The 17,250-nt window shown below is 40.9% G+C and overlaps 1 protein-coding gene across 1 annotated transcript in view; it reads right to left on the bottom strand.

Annotated features, from left to right (window-relative positions):
• Window positions 1–1,143: 1,143 nt before the first annotated feature.
• The window catches only part of LOC124594326 (G-protein coupled receptor 54), a 78,608-nt gene continuing 62,501 nt past the window's right edge, over window positions 1,144–17,250 (bottom strand). Inside the window, exons 6-8 of the mRNA XM_047132688.1 lie at window positions 10,299–10,475; window positions 1,421–1,565; window positions 1,144–1,178 (exon numbers count right to left, since the gene is read on the bottom strand). Coding sequence (XP_046988644.1) covers window positions 1,144–1,178; window positions 1,421–1,565; window positions 10,299–10,475 — 357 coding nt within the window. The remainder of the gene's footprint in view (window positions 1,179–1,420; window positions 1,566–10,298; window positions 10,476–17,250) is intronic.

The raw sequence follows: 17,250 nt of genomic DNA, 5'->3' as shown, positions 1-17,250 counted from the left end.
ACTTTTCCCCAATTTCAGGCAACTGTTGCCTAATACTCCTTCTGAAACTGTTGACAATCTGTGCTTCTTTCACTGTATCTAGGCCGCAGCTCCTTCATCTCCTATCTTCTGACAACTTCTACAGTTTCAAACTGCATTTTATAACCAATAAAACGTCAGAATCTATATCTGCCTCCAGAAATGATTTGCAGTTTAAAAACTATTTTTGAAATTCATGGATAATTGGTTAAAAATGTATTCCAAATGTTGTAGAGACAAATGCAAATTACTTTCTGCATTAATAAAATGAAACAAAATTGAAAGTGTTCAAAACTGATTCCTGTTGCAATAATTTATTTCACTTTTAAAGACTGAAATATTTCAGTTATTTATTTTATAGCAAATAACCTTACATCTTTATTAAGAATTGTTTAGTTTGTGTGTTGTCACTATATGTAACAGCATTGGACAACAAACACATGGCATTACATTAAAACAGTATCCTTTTACACTTGACAAATAATTGATCTGTAAATACATTCCAGCATTTTAAAAAAAAGACTGTTTTGTGTCATTGATAAGAGAATTTATCAATTTAGATTCTGAACATGTAGTGTAAGTGGGTGTCACAGAAGTTCTACTTTATAGTTCCACATCAGTTACTCAAAACAGTAATTTCATGATAGGATTAAATATCAAATGTATGTATCTGAACTCCATTTTCTGTGTTAAATCTCCAAATAACATTCATAATGATTATTACACTGAGGTGTCATATGGAAGAGCAATTGTATTGACAGCTTTCATCATTTTTCTTTCATTACACACAAGACAAATGAGTCTCTTCCAGAGCAACCTGGTTGTTACTGACAATGATACATAACTTTTTTTAATATTTTATATGTACGATAGGATAGATTGCTACTTAAAAACAGAGGAGATACTGTGCAGCTGATAGTAGTGAAGAAAAGAACATTCAGCTTTTGGATCTCTCTCTCTCTCTCTCTCTCTCTCTCTCTCTCTCTCTCTCTCTCTCTCTCTCTGTGTGTGTGTGTGTGTGTGTGTGTGTGTGTGTGTGTGTGTTTGAAATTAAAGCAATTTCCTGTCCTTATGTCTGTCTGCACCTCAGCATCTCCTCTATAGCAATTAGCTCTTTTATACACATTATCTTATATTCTGGATTTTCCATAATTGCTTATCTGAAAAAAAAATAGAAACAGTTGATCATAGTGATTGAGGGATGGACTAAGTCACATATATAACTGTGTAGTGAGTGTACTTAAGTGTAAACGTTTTGGTTCAACAAACCATTGCCGCTGTTCATATTCTTCTTTCTTGCTTTTCTTCTTCTTTGTTTTGTGCTTAGTTTCTTTGGGAGCTGGAGTTGGGGAGTGCCGTTGTTTTTCCTCCCGTAAAGGCGACATTAAGATATTACTGTTACCAAAAACCCATCTGGACACCGGTAACGTGCGGAATGCCCGGCGGAAGCTTTCATTTGTGAATCCGTATATCAGTGGATTGATAGCAGCATTGACATACAGAAAATATTTTGCTGCAAACCAGAACTCGTGAAAACTCTCTGTCACCTGTAAGAACCAGTGATGCACAAACATTTGAAACAAATCTCAAAATTTTTTTTTTCAAGCACACCAGGTCAAGTATGTTATTCATATTAAGCATACATAAAAACTAAAAATTGCAAAATAATAGCTGAGCATTCTACTGAGAAACAAATGAATACTGTAATAGAAGTAATATCTCTGTTCCCCTATAACAAAATTAAAGGCAATGTACAATACAAAAACAGAAAATGAAACAACAACAACAACAGAGATCTGTTGTGAACTGTCATACACTGATGATACAAATATTGTTGTATAGGGAATAACATAAAAGCAGAAGATACAGCAATGATTTTAATTGATTAGTTAATACTTTCATGCTTTGTTGATAAAATTTCATTTCTGTACAATCTAGGCTTTGAATTATAAGTCCATTTCCAGTGCACAACTGATACCAAAGACAGCACCCAAGCAAAGAGTAACATGTGTAAACTTCTCTTATGAACTTAAGCTATAAAAGTTATATCTGATGCTTATTTTAATTGAACTGCTTGTTAACAAACTCCTCAAAAATTGAAAATGCAGGTTTTGTCTGTTCTGGTTTTTTGAGAGATGGATGCATTCTTCAATAATAAAATGGGGCATCACATTGTCTTGCCACTTGTAGAGAGCAGATATAAGTCTGCAATTGTTTCTAATGGGGAACAACTCCAATAGGTGTCACACTTTAGAAAATGATGTGTTGCAGACCTGGAACCATGCTGAAATAATTGGTGATTTTTTTGTAAACTTTTATTAAATATTCCACAGATAATATTAAGACAAGCAGCTCAAAGTTGAAAAATTTCAAACAATGATGAAAAAACAGTAAAATGATCATTTTATAGTATGCCACGTGTTTTTAATATTGAGATATACAACATGAAAAAATGAAGGTATGTTTTGTTGTTATTGCAAGGGCCAAGACAAGAAAGATGCTAATGGAGTGTGCTCTTTGCTGTACCATTACACTGAGGATGCATATGGATGTTGCAACCGCACTCGTACAACTTTAAGAATGCTACTGTTCTGTCTGTGGTCATGGTCTAGGGGTAGCATCTTTAACTAGTAATCAAAATGCCCTGGGTCAAGGGTCCAAACCCTGCCACTGCTTAAATTTTGAATAAAATATCATCAGTAATGGCAGTTGAAGACTTGCAGCATAAGAAGTCACCCTTACTCTGCCAGAAGCCTTGTCAAAGCGTCCAGAGTAGTGGTCAGAGGTTCACTGTCTTGCCATTGGAGTGGGAAATGCCACTAACAGATGGAAGAATCAGCAATTATCAAGGACATGAGAATACAGAAAGCAATGGAAACAACTGCATTAAAGAAATATAATGGGTATCCACTGGACATGTGTCCTGTAATTTAAAAATTATCATGATGATCCCTCCATTGGTGAAAGATTCCAGACTAGTCCCCCATTTGGATCTTCAGGAAGGGAGTGCAAAAGGGGGAGCAGACAATGAGAAAATGATGGAATAACCAACAACAGGATAATAATCTACAAGATGGAGCTTGGAATGTCAGAAGTTTGAACATAGTAGGAAAATTAGAAAATCTGAAGGGGAAACGCAAAGGCTCAGTCTAGTTGTAGTGTAGGTCAGTGAAGTGAAATGAAAAGAAGATAAGTCTTTCTTGTCAGATGAATATAGAGTAATATCAACAGCAGCACAAAATGGTATAATTTGATTAGGATTCATTATGAATACGAAAGTAGGGCAGGGAATGAGCTACTGTGAACAGTTCAGTGATAGGGTTGTTGTCATCACATTTGACAACAAACCAATGCCAACAACAATAGTTCACGTGTACATGCCAATATTGCAAGCAGAAGATGAAGAGATAGCAAAAGTATGAGGATACTGAATGAGTAATTCAGTATGTAAAAGGAGATGAAAATCTAACAACCACAAGGGATTGGAATGCCATTGTATGGGAAGGAATAGAAAAAAAGGTTACAGGAGAATGTGGGCTAGGCAGTAGGAATGAGAGTGAAGGAAGACTAACTGAGTTCTGCAATAAATTTCAGATGGCAGTAATGAATATTCTGTTCTATAATCAAAGGAAAAGGAGGTATACTTGGAAAAGACCTGGAGACACAGGAAGTTCCAGCTGGATTACATCATGATCAAACAGAAAATCTGAAATCAGATACTAGATTCTAAGGCATAGCCAGGAGCATGTATAGACTCTGATCACAATTTAGTAATTATGCAGAGTAGACATAAGTTTAAGAGAATCATCCAGAAGAATCAGTGTGGAATGCACTGAGATACTGAAGTACTTAGGAATGACGAGATACATTTGAACTTCAGTAAGGATGTGGATACTACGGTAAGGAACACCAGAGAATGTCTTTCAGTTGTAGAGGGGTGTACATCTCTAAAAAGGGCAATCACATATGCTGAATGGTCAAACAAAGATACAAGGAAGGTAACTGTGAAGAAACCTTGACTAACAGAAAAATACTTCATTTGGTTGACACATGAAGGAAGTATAAAATTGTTCAGGGAAAGAGAGGGATAAAGCAATATAAAGAATTAAATAAACGGAAGTGCAGGGATTTAAGGTGATATGGCTGGAGTAAAGATATGAAGAAATCAAAAAATAAATGACTGTATGGAGGACTGACTCGGCATATAGAAAAATCTACACACTCCTCAATGAAATTAGAAGCAATTGTGGTAAAATTAAGAGCACAATGGGAATTCCACTGTTAAACATGAAGGAGATAACAAAATAGTAGAATGAGTACACTGAATGCCTCTGTGAGGAGGAGGCATTGTCTGACAACATGAAAGAAGATCACTGATGTCAATATGGAAGACATAAAGGATTGAGTACTAGAGTCTGAATTTAAAAGGGTTCTGGAAGACTTGAGATCAAGTAAGGCAGACGTAGTAGACAATATTCCATCAGAATTTGTAAAATCATTGGGGAAACTGGCAACCAAACGTCTATTCAGTCTTGTGTGTAGAATGTATGAGATTGGCGACATATTATCAGACTTTGGAAAAATGTCATCCACACAATTCTGAAGAGGTCAAAGACAGATAAGTTGAGAACTATCACACAATCAGCTTAACAGTTCAAGCATCAAAGCTACTGACAAGAAAAATAGAAAAGAAAACTGAGAGTCTGTTAGATGATCAGTTATGGGTTAGCAGAGGTAAAGGCACCGGATCAGCTGTTCTGACATTACACTTGATAATGACAGCAAGACTCAAGAAAAATCAATATGTGTTCATTGGATATGCAGAGCTAGCAGAAGCACTCATCTGTATAAAATGCCATAAGATGTTGAAACTGTGAGAAAAATGGGAGTATGATATAGGGAGAGATGTGTAATATACAATATGTAATGAACAAAGAGAGAACAATAAGATTGGAAGACCAAGAATGAAGTGCTCAAATTGCAGTCTTTTTCCCTTACTGTTCAAGCTGTACATTGAAGAAGCAATGACAGAAAGAAAAGAAAGGTCCAAGAATGAGATTAAAACTCCTGGTGACAGGATATGACTGACAACTTTTGCCAATGGCATTGCTATCCTCAGTGAATATGAAGAAAAGTTACAGGATATGTTGGATGGAAATAAGTCTAATGAGGACAGAATATAGATTCAGAATAAAGTGGAAAAAGACAAAAGTAATGAGAAGCAGCATAAATGAGAATAACAAGAACCTTAACATCAAAATTGGTGGTCACAAAGTCGACAAAGTTAAGGAATTCTGCTGCCTTGTAAGCAAAACGAAGCAAGTGAACATAAAAAGCAGACTAGCACACCAAGTACGGCATTCCTGGCCAAGAAAAGTTTTATCAAACATAGGCCTTAATTTGAGAAATAAATTTCTGAAAATGTGAATCATGTGCAGCATTGTATGGCAGTGAATCACAGATAGTGGTAAAGCAGGAACAGAGGAGAACAGAATCAGTGGAGAAAGGAACATTTGGAAAACATAGATAAGAAGAAGGCACAGGCTGATATGACACATGTTATGATATCAGGGAATAATCTCCATGGCAGTAGAGGAAGCTGTGTAGGGTAAAAGGTGTGGAAGAACACAAAGATTGTAATACATCTAGTATGCATGCATCTCCAAAGGAACATTGCATCATATTTCTGAACAACACAGACACTGCAATATCATATTTATCCATCAACACCAGGCAAGCAACTTTCAATTAAAATGTCTCCCCCGTATGAGAATATACATAATGGATGCACAAGTGCAGGTTGTAGACACACATAGTTGATGAGATATGAAAGTTTGAGTCTGGCTGTGATGCATGCTCAGATAGCCTAATGATGAGGAAGCCACTACCAATAAGTGGGAAATCTAGGTTTGAGTCCCAGTATGCCACAAATTTTCACTGTCATTAATCTGTTACATAGCTGATTGTTCTCCATATTTGCAAATGCAAATACATTTCATGTAACAAATAATTTAGGTTGTATGGGGCAAGTGCTACTTTGAGTTGAGGTCAGCTTGGGATAGGAATTCATCCAGACATGTCAAACTATTCAGAAGACTGAAACTTCCTGGCAGATTAAAACTGTGTGCCCGACCGAGACTCGAACTCGGGACCTTTGCCTTTCGCGGGCAAGTGCTCCACCAACTGAGCTACCGAAGCACGACTCACGCCCGGTACTCACAGCTTTACTTCTGCCAGTACCTCGTCTCCTACCTTCCAAACTTTACAGAAGCTCTCCTGCGAACCTTGCAGAACTAGCACTCCTGAGAGTTCCGAGTTCGAGTCTCGGTCGGGCACACAGTTTTAATCTGCCAGGAAGTTTCATATCAGCGCACACTCCGCTGCAGAGTGAAAATCTCATTCTATTCAGAAGACTGATGACTCAAAAAAAAAAAAAAAAAAAAAAAAAGCATACAGCAGCATATTTTACAAAATCTACAACCATTTCCCCATTAATGTGGACTCTTATCTGACTGTAGCTTAGATGTTACAAAAGTGGGCAATATGGGTGAAAGGCAAAGGTCCTAATTTTAAGTCTCAGTCCAGTACACAGTTTTAACAAGTTAGGAAGTTTCATATCAGTGCAGACTCTGCTGCAGAGTGAAAAATATGTTCTGGAAACATCCTTCAGGCTATAGCTAAGCCACATCTCCACAATATCCTTTCTTCCAGGAGGGCTAGTCTTACAACTTTCACAGGAGAACTTCTGTGAAATTTCGAAGGTAGGAGATCAGGTACTGGTGGAAGTAAACCTGTGAGGATGGTTCACGAGTCATGCTTGGCTTGCTCATTTATAAAACACCTGCACATGAAAGGCCATGGTCCCACCAGCTTCAAGTCTTGGTTTGGCGCAGAGTTTTAATCTGCCGGGAAGTTTCAGAAAATGAACTTTTTTACATAATAGAAAAAAAATTGTCATTAAATTATTAGTAAACAAGACTGTGAAATGTTTTTCTTCCTCCTGAATAATTTGTCATTCATGAGTTGACACCCTTTAGAAATAAGCAATTCAGTTACAAAGCAGTTACATCTGTATTGTACACTCCAGAACATTCATTATGATAAAATTTATGTGTTACATATTTAAAATAGTCAACAAAGAAACATTTTATATTATGAGGCTTGGCTCTAACATATTAAGGGTAATTTGAGTAGCATCTGCTACACCAGTTTTTGATACCCAAACACCTCTTTCAGGCAACTACAGTCGCAATACTTCAGCAGAACAGTGCCTGGTTACATAAGGTGTTGAACGTGCAAGTCATCTCTGAAGAACAGTTGGTACCTCCTGGTCTGTAAATTTACCTCACATATCACCTATAAGAAACGTCTGGGAAATAGTTAATCAAAATCCTCCAGTAATCACTGATGACACTTTTCGGACTTGCATGTAAACCATAGGATAGATGATTATTCAGTAACATTCTGAGCTGACTTTGACACCGAACCACAATATTTAGAGGCACTGATTGCAACATAAGGCAGTTTCTACTACATTCAGCCCTAAAAATGAGACACCATGTACAGTTGTATATTAATAATTATTTCAATGATATGAATATAATAGAGGGAAACATTCCATATGGGAAAAATATATCTAAAAACAAAGATGATGTAACTTACCAAACGAAAGCTTTGGTACGTCGATAGAGACACTAACAAACAGAAACACACACACAAAATTCAAGCTTTCGCAACCCATGGTTGTTTCATCAGGAAAGAGGGAAGGAGAGGGAAAGACAAAAGGATGTGGGTTTTAAGGGAGAGGGTAAGGAGTCATTCCACACCCGGGAGCGGAAAGACTTACCTTAGGGGGAAAAAGGGACAGGTATACACTCGCACACACACACATATCCATCTACACATATACAGACACAAGCAGACATACGTAAAGGATGTGCAGATGGATATGTGTGTGTGTGTGAGTGTATACCTGTCCCTTTTTCCCCCTAAGGTAAGTCTTTCCACTCCCAGGATTGGAATGACTCCTTACCCTCACCCTTAAAATCCACATCCTTTCGTCTTCCCCTCTCCTTCCCTCTTTCCTGATGAAGCAACCGTGGGTTGCGAAAGCTTGAATTTTGAGTGTGTGTTTGTGTTTGTTAGTGTCTCCATCGATGTACCAAAGCTTTCGTTTGGTAAGTTACATCATCTTTGTTTTTAGATGTATTAATAATTATTTCTTTATATTCCTGTACCTAATCTGTGGTGTAAAATTAATTTCATTCATAGGTATCCTCCTTGGTGTTGGATTTTTGACAGATATTAGTATATACAGAGGTATGTAACACAATTTAAAAAAGTTCAGTTAAAAGAGGGCCAATTGCTTGAGATCAGCAAATATTATTTAATGGATGTAAATAACAAATAAATATGACAATATCTGAGAACAGAAGATGTGGTACATAAGAAGGATAAGGTACAATGATTATATAATTATCGATCACATTCAACAAACTTAGATGGAATACCCATGTGTACATAATAGTAACAGAAGCAATCTCCAGATGGTGACCACCATCAAAATCCACAAAAGGCATGGTTCACTTACAAAAGAAATTACTTATGTAAGTCCACTCAAGACATTCTCAAATACTTTCAATGTTCTGGGATCATTACCAAGGATAATTAGCCTCAAAGAACTTTGTGGTTTCTCAAAAGTTTTATTAAGCAGGAGAGCATCATACAGCTGATTGATAAACTACTGGAATACAGAGCAAGGAAGCAACAGTAGAATCAGTTGGATCTATGTCTTCATGGAGAAGCTGAACAATATATTTTACCCCATACACCCATTATGTATGTTCACAAATGAAAGTGTACACACAATCTTCTTTTCTACTGCAGTTTGGAACAGGGGGTGGGAAAATGTTTAGTATTGGGCATCATGTACCTTCCCCGTTTTGCCTGTGTGTGATGAAGTGCATGACTGGAACCGAAAAGGTCACAGTATTCAATCCCAGCCCATACCACAAAATAGTTCAGTCTCCCTTTAATATAGCCTTCACCTCTCAGTGATGTGAAGATTCACCAGGAGTGACAATCAATTTGAATTCCACATTAAACTGATGATTCCCTTAACCCAGTAGTATTACTGGGGTACGTTAGGGACACACAAATCACCAAAGTGGCATCCAACTGAAAGACTTGCACCAGGCTACTGAGCAACATGGAATTATTATTATTATTAATCATTATTATCATTATTATTATGTTACCTTCCACCATATTTCTGCTGACAGTTTGTGAAATATTAATGTTAACAGTAAAGGCACATATTGCTTGTAACACTACCTGTAATTTATCTGCAGTTAGATTGGAATTTTTAATTACTGCTTCTTTCTTACTACTCCTTCAAACTGATATTGTCCTTCATTCCTTCTTCATATTATTCTTACATATACTCAAAAGCTGGAATATGTACACAAATGCTGCAGCTTTTCATTAACAGTGGGTTTAATCAAAAATGATAATTTGTGTTTTACTACCATTTACTGCATATATCCTTGTTTATGGCAATGCATCATCACAGATAATCACTCTTTAGTATAGTATTTATTATAGAGCCTCACATGCACATTAATACATATTATGTACATGTGAGACTCTATGAATGTAGATGTAGATATAGATGCAGATGTAGATGAATACTATGTACTATATTCTGACTACTTACTATTGCTCCATGCCACTATGGCAAATACAACCAAGTGCTACTTAATTTCCATGTTAGAAGAATAACTTCATTTTGTAGCTGTCTCACTCAAACCATGTTGATCTTTGACGCATTTCACACATTGAACATTACTCTTCAAGTTGAAATGCATAAAATGGTAACAGCACTAAATTTAAGTAAAGCTGCCATCAACCCAAAGATTGGTTTGATGAGCACAGCACTTTACTAGGCATGGTCCTATTAGAGGTGGTACACCTTGTCTGCCTCCAACTGGTTATAGGAGAACCTACAGTTTAATATGGATTCTGAGCCATTGGGTAAATCAGTATTTTTCATGTTAACATTGCTACAGATGAAAGAAGTGATAAGTGACAGATTAAAACACAGGACTGAGCAGGGATTAAACCTGAGACCTATGATGCCATAGTCTAACATTCATTAATTGTTTCTAAAAGTTCCCACTAATCGTATAATAATGAAAGCAGTACTTTACTCCTAAAAATCTGGAAGCTTGGTACTACTTCTACCAAAAAATTAGAAAAAAACCATTCAAATTCATACTTACTTGATTCATTTGACTTAGTGCTTGCCAGACATATCTTTCAAATATAAGAGCAGTGTAAGGACCTCTGCATATCACAAAGACTACTAAAATAATGAACATAGTTCGAGCTACTTTTGTTTTGTAGCTGACAAATACTTTTTGATGTGTTCTCTGCAGTTTTTTCTCATAGTAATCAAGCTGTAAAAGAGAACAAATGTTAACTATTCCATTCAAAAACTTTACAATGCAAATAATTTGTTTGTTCATACAGTGCATCAAAACTGATCATGCTTAACAAATGTAGTAGAGTGAGGAAGAACTGGTATAAGATTCCGCTGTTCTCCCTGGGTAGCTTTTCAACATTTTTCTGAGAACAGTTTCACAGAAATCTCACTTGATTCTGCCACCACTCCTCCCAACACTATTCATCATATGGCTTTTTGATCCATAAAAAAAATGACTTAGAATGTGTAGTATAACACACACTCCTGGAAATTGAAATAAGAACACCGTGAATTCATTGTCCCAGGAAGGGGAAACTTTATTGCACATTCCTGGGGTCAGATACATCACATGATCACACTGACAGAACCACAGGCACATAGACACAGGCAACAGAGCATGCACAATGTCGGCACTAGTACAGTGTATATCCACCTTTCGCAGCAATGCAGGCTGATATTCTCCCATGGAGACGATCGTAGATATGCTGGATGTAGTCCTGTGGAATGGCTTGCCATGCCATTTCCACCTGGCGCCTCAGTTGGACCAGCGTTCGTGCTGGACGTGCAGACCGCGTGAGACGACGCTTCATCCAGTCCCAAACATGCTCAATGGGGGACAGATCCGGAGATCTAGCTGGCCAGGGTAGTTGACTTACACCTTCTAGAGCACGTTGGGTGGCACGGGATACATGCGGACGCGCATTGTCCTGTTGGAACAGCAAGTTCCCTTGCCGGTCTAGGAATGGTAGAACGATGGGTTCGATGACGGTTTGGATGTACCGTGCACTATTCAGTGTCCCCTCGACGATCACCAATGGTGTACGGCCAGTGTAGGAGATCGCTCCCCACACCATGATGCCGGGTGTTGGCCCTGTGTGCCTCGGTCGTATGCAGTCCTGATTGTGGCGCTCACCTGCACGGCGCCAAACACGCATACGACCATCATTGGCACCAAGGCAGAAGCGACTCTCATCGCTGAAGACGACACGTCTCCATTCGTCCCTCCATTCACGCCTGTCGCGACACCACTGGAGGCGGGCTGCACGATGTTGGGGCGTGAGCGGAAGACGGCCTAACGGTGTGCGGGACCGTAGCCCAGCTTCATGGAGACGGTTGCGAATGTTCCTCGCCGATACCCCAGGAGCAACAGTGTCCCTAATTTGCTGGGAAGTGGCGGTGCGGTCCCCTACGGCACTGCGTAGGATCCTACGGTCTTGGCGTGCATCCGTGCGTCGCTGCGGTCCGGTCCCAGGTCGACGGGCACGTGCACCTTCCGCCGACCACTGGCGACAACATCGATGTACTGTGGAGACCTCACGCCCCACGTGTTGAGCAATTCGGCGGTACGTCCACCCGGCCTCCCGCATGCCCACTATACGCCCTCGCTCAAAGTCCGTCAACTGCACATACGGTTCACGTCCATGCTGTCGCGGCATGCTACCAGTGTTAAAGACTGCGATGGAGCTCCGTATGCCACGGCAAACTGGCTGACACTGACGGCGGCGGTGCACAAATGCTGCGCAGCTAGCGCCATTCGACGGCCAACACCGCGGTTCCTGGTGTGTCCGCTGTGCCGTGCGTGTGATCATTGCTTGTACAGCCCTCTCGCAGTGTCCGGAGCAAGTATGGTGGGTCTGACACACCGGTGTCAATGTGTTCTTTTTTCCATTTCCAGGAGTGTATAATCTGTCAACTATGGAGTTGCCAGCAGGAAGTCTTCCTGCCTACTGTCACATAATCCTGTGGTACATTCTTTTCTGCTGTGCCTGGTGGGCTACGGATATTCACAATCACAAGTGGGAATTGATGCTTACTCCATTTTTGGGGGGAAAAAGGAAAAAAAAGAAAAATGAAAAAAAGAAAAAAGGCACAGCTGCCATGTTTGGTTCTAGTTTTGTTTATGACTATGGTTTGCAAGACAAGTCAAATGCTTGCAATTTTTGGGTGACATATGGTGTATTATTATTTTGTTGTCTGGTCCATTCTTGAGTCCATGCATTTGTAAGATTGAACACGTCTTCCACAATGACCTCTGATATTTTGGTTGGTAGTTACATACAGCACAGTCAGTTAGTGTTTGCGTCACCAATATCTTCATGGACTGGTAGATTTATATTATCAACGAGCTTTTTACACTCATTGTGAGAACATCTGTATGTCATAGTTGAGATGGGTGCAATGTGGCATAGTACGGGTAGCTACTGTATAAGAGTTGATTTGATAACACCAGCAATCATTCTCTGGATGTTATTTAGCTGGACGTCACGACAAGACCTACAGCAGAAGAGTGCAGGGTGGGTGCTAATACTCCCCAGGTTCTATAACATAGTTTTAGATGAAGTTGTTTCTTGTTTTCAACTATTTAGCTGTTTTCGTTACATGCTCTGTAAAAGATACAGTCATATCAATGGTTACACTGAGGTATTTTGGTGTTTTATTGTTAGTAAGTGTAATGTTTCTGAACTATATATTGATGTTCCTTCAATGAGTCCATTATTTAGGTGGAAGCAGGAAACCTCCAATTGGGTGCCATTTGACTGGTTTACATTAGCAAAAGTACTTTCCCACTATGTCTACATCCACTATAGGGATTTCTTCTGATGATTCTATTGAGCTACACCTTGTTGCAAGTACTCACTCATCAGTATAAGCAAACTTCTTTGATTTTGTTTTTGGCATCTGTGCAGTATACAGACTGAAGAGTAGTGGGCCAAGGAATGATTCCTGCAGTAGACTATTCTGTAATTTTCTTGGGGAAATGAAGTTGGGTCACATGCTATTTGGAACACTCAATGAATTAGTGTATGTTGATTAGCTGAGCTGTTGGTTTGCAGGGAATTATGTGAAGAAGCTCGTGTATCGCATCTTCTCTCCACACTATATCATAAACCTCAGGGAGGTCAATGAACAGAACTGCAGTTTTAAGTTTTCTTTGAAATATTGCTTCAGTGTAGGTAGTAACTGACATAACTTGATGTGTGCAGCACTGCTCTGGCCAGAAGCCTGTTTTTTCAACTGATATTACATCTATATCTACATCTACATACATCCTATCTATCCAATTAAATAATTTATGATATGAATATAATAGAGGGAAACATTCCACGAGGGGAAATATATCTAAAAACAAAGATTTTGAGACTTACCAAACAAAAGCGCTAGCAGGTCGATAGACACACAAACAAACACAAACATACACACAAAATTCAAGCTTTTGCAACAAACAGTTGCTTCACCAGGAAAGAGGGAAGGAGAGGGAAAGACGAAAGGATGTGGGTTTTAAGGGAGAGGGTAAGGAGTCATTCCAATCCCGGGAGCGGAAAGACTTACCTCAGGGGGGAAAAAGGACAGGTATACACTCGCACACACACATATCCATCCGCACATACGCAGACACAAGCAGACATTTGTAAAGGCAAAGAGTTTGGGCAGAGATGTCAGTTGAGGCGGAAGTAAAGAGGCAAAGATGTTGTTGAAAGACAGGTGAGGTATGAGTGGTGGCAACTTGAAATTAGCGGAGGTTGAGGCCTGGTGGATAATGGGAAGAGAGGATATACTGAAGGGCAAGTTCCCATCTCCGGAGTTCTGACAGGTTGGTGTTAGTGGGAAGTATCCAGATAACCTGGACGGTGTAACACTGTGCCAAGATGTGCTGGCCGTGCACCAAGGCATGTTTAGCCACAGGGTGATCCTCATTACCAACAAACACTGTCTGCCTGTGTCCATTCATGCGAATGGACAGTTTGTTGCTGGTCATTCCCACATAGAAAGCTTCACAGTGTAGGCAGGTCAGTTGGTAAATTACGTGGGTGCTTTCACGTGTGGCTCTGCCTTTGATAGTGTACACCTTCTGGGTTACAGGACTGGAGTAGGTGGTTGTGGGAGGGTGCATGGGACAGGTTTTACACCGGGGGCGGATGCAAGGGTAGGAGCCAGAGGGTAGGGAAGGTGGTTTGGGGATTTCATAGGGATGAACTAAGAGGTTATGAAGGTTAGGTGGATGGCAGAAAGACACTCTTGGTCGAGTGGGGAGGATTTCATGAAGGATGGATCTCATTTCAGGGCAGGATTTGAGGAAGCCGTATCCCTGCTGGAGAGCCACATTCAGAGTCTGATCCAGTCCCGGAAAGTATCTTGTCACAATTGGGGCACTTTTGGGGTTCTTCTGTGGGAGGTTCTGGGTTTGAAGGGATGAGGAAGTGGCTCTAGTTATTTGCTTCTGTACCAGGTCGGGAGGGTAGTTGCGGGATGCGAAAGCTGTTTTCAGGTTGTTGGTGTAATGGTTCAGGGATTCCAGACTGGAGCAGATTCATTTGCCACAAAGACCTAGGCTGTAGGGAAGGGACTGCTTGATGTGGAATGTGTGGCAGCTGTCATAATGGAGGTACTGTTGCTTGTTGGTGGGTTTGATGTGGACGGACGTGTGAAGCTGGCCATTGGACAGATGGAGGTCAACGTCAAGGAAAGTGGCATGGGATTTAGAGTAGGACCAGGTGAATCTGATGGAACCAAAGCAGTTGAGGTTGGAGTGGAAATTTTGGAGTTCTTCTTCACTGTGAGTCCAGATCATGAAGATGTCATCAATAAATCTGTACCAAACTTTGGGTTTGCAGGCCTGGGTAACCAAGAAGGCTTCCTCTAAGTGACCATGAATAGGTTGACGTACGAGGGGGCCATCCTGGTAACCATGGCTGTTCCCTTTAATTGTTGGTATGTCTGGCCTTCAAAAGTGAAGAAGTGGTGGGTCAGGATGAAGCTGGCTAAGGTAATGAGGAAAGAGGTTTTAGGTAGGGCGGCAGGTGATTGGCGTGAAAGGAAGTGCTCCATCACAGCAAGACCCTGGACATGCGGAATATTTGTGTATAAGGAAGTGGCATCAATGGTTACAAGGATGGCTTCCGGGGGTAACAAACTGGGTAAGGATTCCAGGCATTTGAGAAAGTGGTTGGTGTCCTTGATGAAGGACGGGAGACTGCATGTAATGGGTTGAAGGTGTTGATCTACGTAGGCAGAGATACGTTCTGTGGGGGCTTGGTAACCAGCTACAATGGGGCGGCCAGGGTGATTGGGTTTGTGAATTTTAGGAAGAAGGTAGAAGGTAGGGGTGCAGGGTGTTGGTGGGGTCAGGAGGTTGATGGAGTCAGGTGAAAGGTTTTGTAGGGGGCCTATGGTTCTGAGGATTCCTTGAAGCTCCGCCTGGACATCAGGAATGGGATTACCTTGGCAAACTTTGTATGTGGTGTTGTCTGAAAGCTGACACAGACCCTCAGCCACATACTCCCGACGATCAAGTACCACTGTCGTGGAACCCTTGTCCGCCGGAAGAATGACGATGGAACGCTCAGCCTTCAGATCACGGATAACTTGGGCTTCAGCAGTGGTGATGTTGGGAGTAGGATTAAGGTTTTTTATGAAGGATTGAGAGGCAAGGATGGAAGTCAGAAATTCCTGGAAGGTTTGGAGGGGGTGATTTTGAGGAAGAGGAGGTGGGTCCCGCTGTGACGGAGGACGGAACTGTTACAGGCAGGGTTCAATTTGGATAGTGTCTTGGGGAGTTGGATCATTAGGAGTAGGATTAGGATCATTTTTCTTCGTGGCAAAGTGATATTTCCAGCAGAGAGTACGAGTGTAGGACAGTAAATATTTGACAAAGGCTGTTTGGTTGAATCTGGGAGTGGGGCTGAAGGTGAGGCCTTTGGATAGGACTGAGGTTTCAGATTGGGAGAGAGGTTTGGAGGAAAGGTTAACTACTGAATTAGGGTGTTGTAGTTCCAGATTGTGTTGATTGGAATTTTGAGGTTTTGGAGGGAGTGGAGCTGGAAGTGGGACGTTGACCTCCATCTGTCCAATGGCCAGCTTCACACGTCCGTCCACATCAAACCTACCAACAAGCAACAGTACCTCCATTATGACAGCTGCCACACATTCCACATCAAACGGTCCTTTCCCTACAGCCTAGGTCTTCGTGGCAAATGAATCTGCTAGACTCCGGAATCCCTGAACCATTACACCAACAACCTGAAAATAGCTTTCTCATCCCGCAACTACCCTCCCGACCTGGTACAGAAGCAAATAACCAGACCCACTTCCTCATCCCTTCAAACCCAGAACCTCCCACAGAAGAACCCCAAAAGTGCCCCAATTGTGACAGGATACTTTCCAGGACTGAATCAGACTCTGAATGTGGCTCTCCAGCAGGGATACGACTTTCTCAAATCCTGCCTTGAAATGAGATCCATCCTTCATGAAATCCTCCCCACTCGACCAAGAGTGTCTTTCTGTCATCCACCTAACCTTCATAACCTCTTAGTTCATCCCTATGAAATCCCCAAACCACCTTCCCTACCCTCTGGCTCCTACCCTTGCATCCGCCCCCGGTGTAAAACCTGTCCCATGCACCCTCCCACAACCACCTACTCCAGTCCTGTAACCCGGAAGGTGTACACTATCAAAGGCAGAGCCACACGTGAAAGCACCCACGTAATTTACCAACTGACCTGCCTACACTGTGAAGCTTTCTATGTGGGAATGACCAGCAACAAACTGTCCATTCACATGAATGGACACAGGCAGACAGTGTTTGTTGGTAATGAGGATCACCCTGTGGCTAAACATGCCTTGGTGCACGGCCAGCACATCTTGGCACAGTGTTACACCGTCCGGGTTATCTGGATACTTCCCACTAACACCAACCTGTCAGAACTCCGGAGATGGGAACTTGCCCTTCAGTATATCCTCTCTTCCCGTTA

The sequence above is a fragment of the Schistocerca americana genome, chromosome 2, assembly GCF_021461395.2.
Source record: "Schistocerca americana isolate TAMUIC-IGC-003095 chromosome 2, iqSchAmer2.1, whole genome shotgun sequence".
Lineage (NCBI taxonomy): Eukaryota > Metazoa > Arthropoda > Insecta > Orthoptera > Acrididae > Schistocerca > Schistocerca americana.
This window is presented reverse-complemented; position numbering and strand designations above follow the sequence as displayed.